The sequence below is a fragment of the Engystomops pustulosus genome, chromosome 6, assembly GCF_040894005.1.
Source record: "Engystomops pustulosus chromosome 6, aEngPut4.maternal, whole genome shotgun sequence".
Taxonomy (NCBI): domain Eukaryota; kingdom Metazoa; phylum Chordata; class Amphibia; order Anura; family Leptodactylidae; genus Engystomops; species Engystomops pustulosus.
In genome coordinates, this window is record NC_092416.1 from 87,741,827 (window position 1) to 87,753,024 (window position 11,198).

The window sequence follows — 11,198 nt, forward strand, 5'->3', positions numbered from 1 at the left end:
TCCAGGTACCATGACTGTAGTAATCTTCTTATATTTTTTACCCATGGCCTCCTTCCTTCTAAAATCAACTTTAGAAATCATGCTACTGAGCCCCTCTGTGATCTGACTTTGCAGTCTGCTACACTATATAACCCCCCTTGCTCCTTCAGCACTTTAATATAATAAAATAATAAATAAATAATTCAATAAGGTAAGAAGTAATATTTCTTGTCAGGATCAGTGGATCCTCTGGACCACCGCGGGAGATGGAACTAGCCGACACCTGGGACCGGAATCCAAGTGGCACCTGGTTTTCACCAGAGCCCCGCCGCAGAGCGGGTTGGACTTGCTGCGGCAGGAAACCACCAGGTCGTTCCCAGGTGCGACTAGCCCACGGTGGCAGCCGGGGTCGAGGTACCTTAGCAGAAGACAGTCTCGTAATCAGGTCCAGGCTCGGGGTCAGGGCAGGCGGCAGAGATGCGAGGTCTAGTCCAAATCCGGGGTCAGCAATGGGAGGTCCAGGCAGGTGGGAACGGGAACACAGGCACACGGAACACAGCAACACGGAGGAACTCGGGGAACACGGGAACACAGGACTCGGGAGCGGAGACACACAGGAACGCAGGAATACACAGGAACGCAGGAATACACAGGAACGCAGGAATAATCACCAGGAAACTTTCTCTTAGGCTGTGAGGCACAAAGATCCAGCAGGGGACACAGGAAGAGGCAGGATTCTTAAAGGTGAGGTGTTCAGCCAGTGCACCAATTAGCGGTGCGCTGGCCCTTTAAATTTGCATCAGGAGCCGCGTATGCGCCCTAGGAGGCGGGGACGTGCGCGCATGGCAGTCCGGGGAAGAGCAGGAGCCGGGAGACGTGAGTGAGGAGAGCGGGCTGCAGCGGGGGCACAAGGAGGAGCACGGATGCGCCCGCGATCCGAGACAGGGATCGCGGGAGCACCTGTGACATTTCTCTTCTGCCTCCATCATAGATGACATGTTATTACAGACTTACAAGCACTACAACAAATAACTGGGTTCATCGTTGATACTGCACGTCAACCACTGAGGTCATCACTGGCTATGTCAAATATGTGATATCTTCTGAAGCGTCAGAAGAGAAGGAGGATTGATATATGGCATTTTATATGAGTTGATTTGACAACTCGATTTGATTATTTGTTTCACATATTCTTTTAAAGGGCAACTTTTTTCTCTACATAGTCAAAAAGCTGTCAAGTTAATCAAGAAAATGGTAAATTCCCTTTTTTTTCATCTCCACAGAAGTGCGTAAGTACTACCTCTACATTCAGTAAGGGGGTCTCAGAGACCCGGATTTACAACAAACCCCCCTTCCCTCCAGCACTCAGACACATATGCTTTGTATTATAGAGCTATAAATGGAATACCACTTTAATTCACCATCTATATCTATGGCTTATATGTTGCTCATTTGGAAAACTGTATTTCATATTTTCATCTTGTCTTTGTAATTAATTAAGTACAGTCTAAAGTTGAATCATAGAACTGGTTAACTTAGCACATAAGACATAGGTGGGCACATCTTTCAATCCCTTGTGACGGAGCTCTAAGGAATTTATGGTTGGCATGCAGTGTATATAACTTAAAGTTTCTTTGTAAAAACATATCTAAGCTTTGAGTATCTAGGAAACAGCACTGGTTAGTGGTGTTTCAAGTTGATGTAAACCACAGGGCTTCAGTAGTGCTTAAGAATAGAGCATGTTTATCCTATTGATTAAGATGTACATATAAAGAAGCAAAGAAGTATTTCATCCTATTGATTAATAACGCCCCCCCAATACCTAGTGGGGTGTAGGTGGGATTAGTTCTACACCCCTTCAGCACCAAGTAAATCATTGTCAATAGGAGCTTCATGTTGCATGACGAGGTGCAACAGAGTGCCAGAAGCACCAGCCAAGAGCACCAGTTATAGCATTATTACTGCGTCATTGGAGTACCTGAAATGCATGAAATCAACACTAGTACCTTACTGCAAGTCAGGAGGAACACTGTACCAAGGCTCCAGTGGTAGCCGGCACCATGAAGCTTAAGGCAGGCAAAAGTAGAGCCACGGGCAGTGTCTCTTCTGCCAAACTAACGGCAGCACACCACTGTTTCACCACAATCATTGTTAGTGCCGCCGCACCCCTACTGTAGTAACCCCCATGCATGTCTGTCTAGCCTGAGTCTAATTGTTACTGTCACTAGTATATTTTGTACTGCAATCATTTCCCATATGTAATGTATCGTATTTAGTTTTTTACATTTTTATAACAGCTTAATGTAAAATTGTGTAATGGTGATCCTAAGAAAGAGGATCTATTTTATACTAGTGGGTTTTATCACAACATTCCTTTGTAATTGCGCCAATTTTAGTGTGAAAAATTATGGACATTTCAATTTTAGGGTGCAAAACTGCACATCAGTTGTGACAAAGAACTTGTGTGGAAAACTTGTGCATCTTTTTAGAAAACCTAACACTGATAAATTTGCTTTGTTTTGGAATACTGGTGTAGGAATGGTTGGTATATTTTATAAATTGTTTTATAAAGGTCATTTAAGATCTATAACAAGGATATGTTTTTAAAATACAGAAGAGTTTTTCCAGTGAACGGGTTTCAAAGGTTACATTTTGGTGATCAAATCATGGACCCTAAAACACATTGCTATGTGTATAAGGCTTAGTGACTCATTTGTAGGAATACCCTATCTCTAAAGTTGGAAAGGTTATGTCCTCATGTGACCCTTATTTACATGAGTGCTCAGAGCATTTGAGGACAGCGTTAGATTTAAATTATGAAGTCTTTGTGACTGCACTGTTAAGCTTTGAGATGTTTTGAAGCTTGAAAGTGAATCAAGTATCCAAAAATAAACCTCATTTTGAAAGGTTTATGACCCCTAAAAAAGCCACATTGGCTGTGTGTTTGCTCAGCAAAGTTCATGGCACCTTGCCTTCAACAGTCACCAACTTGTGTTTCATTTTACGCTAGTACTCATCACTCGCACCAGGTTTGTTTTCAAGTCTGAAGATAGCACAACAGGTTCTGAACGTAAAGTTCTAGGATGGGCAACTTTTCTTGAAATGTTTCTACAAAATTTGTTATATTGTAACGGAATACAGTGCAAACATGATTGATGTTTTGAGAGGAAAAGTCGTACCTTCTTCAGCTCCTATATTTACCGTCCATCCTATATGTCATTCTATCTTGATTTCTTATTTTACTTTTCCTTTTTAAAGTCCTTTATTTGAAGGTATACAATGTGCATATGGTTATACATGAAATAGAAATAAGTTTATATTTCAAGAACTATAGTATGATCAGTGGGTCAATTTCACAGACACAGTCATACACATTTGTCACATTATTTTAGTTATTAAATTTGTTCAAATGGGTAAAACGTTTTAGTGACAACGGGCAAAGGACAGTTGATCTTTCAGGGAATGATTCATGAATAAAAGATCTTTTGTTTTTGCAACTATTGTTAAACTATTGGAGATACATTTGCACCCTAGTTATTGGATGTGGGAGATACCATTTTACCAGATCTATGTTATCAGATTAATTCTACCCTTTATTTATATATAAAACCAACAATCAGAGCATAATGAGAGAAACATGCCACTTAATATAAAAATAGATTTTTTATCAGAATTCCATGAAAATGTAAGCTTCAGAATACACAACAATATAGGGTGCTGGGCAGCTCAGTATATTAAAAATACTCAAGCAACAGTGCAAAACAGGATCACATATAAGAACATAATCAAAGTAAAACAAAAGTAAAGTGCTGGTGAAACATAAGTGAAAGCAAAAGACCATATAGTTTACCTGGTACAAGATGATGCCTACACTGAAGAAACGTTGCCCAGCATCCTTCCTGACATCTTTTTTGCTCCATTGACCTTTGTTGGTGGTGCTGGGAAGGTGTCTTGAATGAGGCTGTGGATCAATAAGAACAGGCTGTCATAAGAACAGTGGTTGTTGGCAGATGATGGGGCTCCGCAGTGATATCCGGCATATCCCCCCATGGATATGTCTTGGTGACCGGGCAGAACAGAAAATCCCCGGAGTATCATTTGATCCCAGAGAAGCAAATGGTGAGTGGCATTGCATAGCGCATGTGCACTCCACCAAAGCGCTTTTCTGCACCTTTATATAATCACCAGTCTTCTATTTAGTGCTGTTCCATAGTAGATCGAAACACATGACTGCTGGGCAGAGTTCCTCTAGTGTAGTTGTCATCTTGTACCTACATGGTCGATTGCTTTCTCTTATGTTTCACTAGCATTTTACTATTGGTGCACTTAGATGTTCTTATCTGTCTGTTCTTCATTAGAGATACTTTTGCACTATTGTGCGAGTATTTTTTTAATACCATGGCCCACATATGTTAAAGCCTTTGTGCCATTTTTTTTTTGGCAGACTTTGCACTAGAAAGAACATGCAAACTGCTTACATTTGTGTCGCGGCTGCACTATACCCAATGTGAACCAATACTCTAGTGGCATTCCAGTGCACAGTCAAACTGTGCGCCACATTTATCATGCGGTGTCCGTAAGAAATGTGTTGCCCACTCTATGTTAAATGTGCACCAAATACGAAGTTGGTAAACTCTGCCAGAGCAGTGCAGAATCATAAAGAATGTGGGCCGCATTTCATAAATTTGTCGCACCCGCCACAGCACAATGTGCAGTTTGCACTTCTTTTGATAATTGTGGCCCATTAAGCTGCCTAGCAGCCTATATTACCATGTATTTATCCTGATTCTTATGTTTCAATGGTACTCTAATTAAAATCTGTTGTTATGTTGATAAATAGTGTGCTACTCTCATTTTGCTCTGTTTGCTACTTACATTTATTTTCTTGAGAGGCCAACTTTAGTATAAAATCTAGAAATTTAGATCTTACACTTTGCATACAATTCTTATTCCTCCATTGTGTCAAGCATTTTTTTGGTTTGGTACCCTTCATTTACATAGTCTGTTCTTTTAGTAAATGTCTATATTTCTTATGCAATAGCCATTCTCTAATATATATTCTCTTAAAAGTCATTACTTGGTTACTACTCCTGAACACCTAAATCTCACTTTTGCCTTGTCAATGGGATGTATCAATGTCTGCATCAACTGGTCAGTGCCAGTGTAGAGACAGACCTCACTAATAGGAAGAAAAAATAATGCCTAATTGTAATTTATTAAAGCACATATTCTTATTGTCCTTACATTTTCTTTTCATTTTTTTGCTTTGCAGGTGCAGCCCCTTCACAGAGGTAACAGCACGCACACCTTCAAAGAAAAAAGTCCATTTGAGGATCCTTTTTTTATTGTGGAAACAATATGTATTTGTTGGTTCTCTTTTGAACTTTCTGTTCGTTTTATTGCTTGTCCAAGCAAGCCAGCCTTCTTCAAGGATATCATGAACATGATTGATTTTGTGGCCATAATACCATATTTTGTTGCTCTTGGAACAGAACTAGCTCGCCACAGAGGTGTTGGCCAACCAGCTATGTCACTGGCCATTCTCAGGGTCATCCGTTTGGTGAGAGTTTTCCGTATCTTTAAGTTGTCCCGCCATTCAAAAGGACTGCAGATCTTGGGACAGACACTAAAAGCAAGTATGCGGGAACTTGGACTTCTCATATTCTTTCTGTTTATTGGAGTTATACTCTTCTCCAGTGCTGTGTACTTTGCAGAAGCAGATCATGAAGACACCAAGTTTACCAGCATCCCAGAAGCATTCTGGTGGGCTGTGGTTACAATGACTACAGTTGGTTATGGAGATATGTCCCCTGAGACTGTTGGTGGTAAACTGGTGGGATCACTCTGTGCTATTGCTGGTGTGTTAACCATCTCTCTTCCTGTGCCAGTCATAGTATCCAACTTCAGCTATTTCTACCATCGTGAGACAGAGTGTTCTGATATAGGCCAGTATAACCACGTCGGTTCATGTCCGAATGGTCCACCCCATACTCCTAAGACCAGAGGAAAGGATAAGAGTCCCCTTTTGGATAAAGTTAAGAATTTATATAGCAATTCCAAAGCAGAATACCTGGATGGACTGGGTCCTGTGGATGATAAGCCTATAAATTCTGGACAGTCACATATAATAACTGAAGTGTGACTTTTGCACCTGTGGCTTATTTCCATCTAATATTATTTCATCATCCTCATTCTCATCATGTTATCATCATTTATTCTGGAGTCTTAATGAAGAATATTTGTTCTTAACTACTTAGCTTAATTTAAATAAGAAAGAACATTGGAAGTGAAGTGATGGCTTCTTCGCAATCTTTAGGAAAAAAAGATTAACAGGTTTCCTCAGATGATGCTGATAAAATTGTCATCATTATAAGATTTAGAACTGTGGTAGATATCGGATTAAATATGCCAATATTTCAAAGACAACAGAAAATATGAGCATCATAGAGATTGCAACTTTCACACTTACTTTTGCTCAGCGGAAATTTCTATGACAAGATGAAGAACGAACTGCACAATTCAATTTCATGTGCTGGAGAGCACATGGGAACAGATAGTGACATTTGGCTCAAATAACGGTAAATGGCTAAATTAAAAAATGTAGCTAAACTACGCTGCTGAAGGTCATCTTTTATAATAATGTGATCTTTAAAGACTGGAAAATTTGGTGGTCACCTAGAAGGGAACCAGAAATCTTAGGTTTGTGAAATATTTTATTTAATCCATTTTACAGTCTTTGGGTTTACAACATTTTTTGCTATTTTTTTTTTTTTTTTACATTCAAGCTATCTCTTTGAAATTCACTGCAGCATAGGTGACCTCTATATTTATAGGCCTGGAGAAAGAGTTCCAAGGCAATACTCATTTTCATTGTTCATTGTTATTTCCCTGGTTGATAACCAGATGGAACATTCTTAGTGTAAAGTCTCAGAAAATGGACAATGTTCTTCTATATGAACTTCAGTCAAATCTTTTGTCTTAATTACTGCTAAATGTCTTCATGTCTAACATTATGAAGGTTAAATTTCTTCGCTGGAAATCAAGGCACAAATTTTCGAGCAGATCATGTCATTTTTGAATCACCTCTATGACTTCTTAATTTTATCATGTATCCTGTGGTAGTTTCACTTGATTAAAAATGCTGATGTCAATGCATCAAAATGCTCATCCCATACTACTGACATAGTGGGGCAGATTTATCAAGCTGTCTGAAAGTCATAACATTTCTAGTTGCCCATGGCAATCCCTTCCCTTCCTTGGTTGAACTTGATGGACAAGTGTCTTTTTTCAACCGTAGAAACTATGAAACTATGAAACCAATCATAGCTCAGCTTTCATTTTACCAGTGCTCATGAATATTTTAAAGTTGAGCATCACAGCTCCCCTTTAAAATATTCATGAGCACTGGTAAAATGAACTGGGCAACTAGAAATATTCTGACTTTCAGACAGCTTGATAAATCTGCCCAAGTGTTCCAGAAAACTGAGGTATGAAGTATGGTTTAGTGAAGAGGTGTAACCTGAAGTAACACTGAATCTGTTACAATGTACCCACTTAAACACAACCCTAAACTATGCTATTTATAATTCTTATATGGCATCCTATATCAACAATTATAAAACGTAGCAAGTCATCACAGTGATGTAGCATCTCCTCTTGTCCAATACAAGTTTGTATATAAACTCTGGCAATTCACTGGTTTACCTATGGAGGCCAAAAGATTGGCTTTGACCAACTGATAGAGGCAGATTAGGAATGACATGGGGCCTGGGCTGTATGAATATTATAGCCCCTACAACTCTGGAATTCTATGGTACTAGGATCAAGCTACCAATGAAGAACGTTTCAGGACCTTTGGAGGAGTTTCAAAGGACCTTAAATGGCTCTTGTGTAAATGTGTATTGAGAGCAGGAGAAGATTTACTAGGGTTTCATGAGTGAAGGTCCTTCTCAGTATAAAATTTGGCAGGTGGCTTGGGTGTCCATGGGCCCCCAAGAAGGCTTTTGACCAGGGCTACCGCCTCAACTGCCTATATTGTAATCTGCTTCTGCCAACTGATGTTAAAGGGAATTTATCAGCATTTTTTACTGATTGAAATTACAGAGTGAAACATATTATGTTTTTCAATTAGGTTTTTCTAATCTATGTTTAATTTCACATCACTCTTTGATTATCCAGGTTGCCATAGATGTTGCTTTAGATCTAGTATCACCATTTAGTCATGAACTATAACTCATCGTATGGGAGGTATATGCCATTCCTTCAAGTGTCTGCTACATAGAAAACCCCTACAGGAATAGCAAGTGACAGGAAATAGTACTATTTATCAAATATAGATGTCGATATGGATTTTTTTTAAAACTATCAAAAGATTTATGCTAAACATATTTTTGGGCACATATGTTAAACGAAAGGACATTTTTTTGCTGACACCTTCCCTTTAACCATTGAGGTTAGAAAATATATCAGAATTGCATAGCATAGATTCCAGTCAATATTGTCTCATTACATTTGGTAGATGCTATTCCCAATAAAAATGATAGAAAAGTCTTTGGTATTGCAGACAAATATTAAAATGATGGTGGCTAAATTATGTTGACCACACCTGTCTTAAAGGGGTTGACCAGATTCAGAAAATAAAAGTTATTGTTTATAGGATGAAAAATTTTACAATATACTTTCTGTATCAATTACTCACAGTTTTCTAGTTCCTGTGAATAAAAATCTTTCCACGGTCATGTGATGTCACACAGGTGCACAGCTCTGATTATTCTCTGTGAAACTACAAGCTATGCACTTGTGTGACATCACATAATTGAAAGATAAAAATTAAGCTTTCTATACAATGACTGCAAGCAGAGATCTAGTAAAGCATGTGGAAATGATACAGAAAATATATTGGAAAAGTATAACTTTTTAATATACAAATAATAAAATGTATTTGCTGAAACTGGAAAATACCTTTAAGCAACATTTACATGAGACACTGACATACACCATAAAGTAGATTTATCCTGTGGAATGAGGTGACAAACTAGTGAAACAAATCTGTTGTTAATAGGCCTGCAAAGGCCGTGCACCAGTCTGTAGCATTCTGGGACAAATTTTACACTTCTTGACTCCCACGTTGTGAGATAAATTGTAATTGAAGTGGAGGGGTGCTTAATATTTCCACCTCTCCCTCTTGAGATGTTTCCGAAGGCATTCGGGTCATGGTTATTACAAACTCACAAGAGGACTATAATTGGTTCAATCAACTAGTCTACCAAAGACCTGACAGGAGAGACAGCATACATGTGTTTTAATGAGCCTTTAACTTCAGCAAGACAGCAAATGAGGTGAAGTGATCTGCTTAAGAATTGTTCCTGGGGGGTGGAGGGTTGTGTGATGTGAAGCCTTGATGACACGTAGGAAAATAAACCATCTATGCATTCAGAGCATTCAAGGAAGGTGGACAATGACTTCTGCTTAAGAGTGTGAACTATTAAAGCTGGCATTGCTTTTGAATTTCTTATAACTATTACAACTGCATTAATTCTATTTGTAAAGGAGCCATGGTGGTGTTTTGAGTGCTTTTTTTGCATCTATAATTTGTTATAACTTAATTAACAAAGAAATTGTTTACACAGGACTACTATATGAAAGTGCCAAACATACACTGGCCCCTCAACAGGCCACTTCTTAAATAAGTACATGTGAGCACAACGTCATCTTGGAAAATGTATATTTATCTAATAAACCATTTATTTATTGCAAGGTGTCATTTTCTTAATTTTTGTAAAACAAACAATAGCTACTGTTGTGCAACACTGCGGGAAACCTTAAAGGGGTATTCTCGTCTGGGCATTCTCATCCAGTTTCATTAATCTGCCTTATATAAACATTTCTTCAATTAGATGTTATTAAAAAAAATCTTCCCGTGTGAAGATAATTTCTCATAAATGTAGTCGTATTGTCCCTTAAAAAAAGGACTGTGTCCCTGGATACGACCACCTTTGCTGGAGAGATTGTACAAAGAAACAAAAAGTTTCTGAATATTAAATGTCCGGGAGTTACTGTATGTCCTTCAGCCGTCCTGTGGTAATGATCGCTGAATCCAAGAGGTCAGGCAGGACTCAATAGCACATGTCTGGCCACCGCTGCCAAAATGTGAGGTGGTCGTATCCGAGGAAGCTATCTCGTTTCTAAGGGACAACATGGCTACATTTATGAGAAATTATCTTCACACAGGAACAATTTTTTAATAACATCCAATTAAAGAAATGTTTACATGTGGCAAATGAATTTAATTAAATGTGAATGCCCAGATGGGAATACCCCTTTAACGTACCATGGAGTGGATGAGGTAGGAACCTTGTTGCCAATGTTGAGATTCCTAGTCGGAGATGTTTTATTATTATTAATTTATAGAGCACAATCAATAAGAGATTCACAGACATTATATAAATACAAGAACAAATACTACAGAGATCTGGAACAAGTGGGAGGAGCACCTGCCTGTGAAGGCTCACAAGCTATATGTTTGACTGCAACAACACCTAAGACATGATCTTCTGTACACTGGGACATACAGCACAGGGCAGTGTCGTAGTGTATAATAGACACTTAGAGCTGAGTACCAGTAAGAGTATTGATATGGGGGCATTGAGGTATTGTTACTACCTACCTAAACATTGGGACGTTGAATTGACAGACCCCAATGTTTTTTTCTATAGATTGTGACTTTTTCAGGTTATGTGGGTACTCACATCTAGGGTACAGTCAGGGAGAGTTTGTGTTGTCAGTGGAGGAGGGGGGAAAGTGTGTGTTTGACGGGGGGAGTGTGTGTGTTGCCAGCGGCGGAGGGAGAAGTGTGTGTGTGTTGTCAATGTAGGATGTGGAAAGTGTGTGCTTATAAGAACAGCAGGGCACACATAAAAAAGAAAAACAATAGAAGCAAATAAAAAACAAAAAATCAAATGAAATAAAGAATTTAAATAAAAAGTTTAAGAAATGATAAAGTAAACAAAAAACCAGCTACCCCATTGTTTGGTCTGGGGTCTGCATTGAAAGCCATAATCTGGGCTTGGGTCTACATTATAAACCATAATCTGGTCTGGGGCCTGCAGTATTGGCCATAGCCTTTTGTTGTGTTTTCTGCAATGACCATAACTCAGTCTAGAGTATACAGTATTATTTATCATGCCCTTGTAATACAACTACTCCTAGAGCTGTGCTTG

General features: G+C 38.8%; 1 protein-coding gene across 1 annotated transcript in view; it reads left to right on the plus strand.

The window, feature by feature from the left end:
- LOC140063953 (potassium voltage-gated channel subfamily A member 7-like) overlaps window positions 1–9,735 on the plus strand; it is a 56,972-nt gene extending 47,237 nt beyond the window's left edge. The window contains exon 2 of the mRNA XM_072110274.1: window positions 5,252–9,735. Coding sequence (XP_071966375.1) covers window positions 5,252–6,121 — 870 coding nt within the window. The 3' untranslated portion in view covers window positions 6,122–9,735. The remainder of the gene's footprint in view (window positions 1–5,251) is intronic.
- The last annotated feature ends 1,463 nt before the right edge of the window (window positions 9,736–11,198 follow it).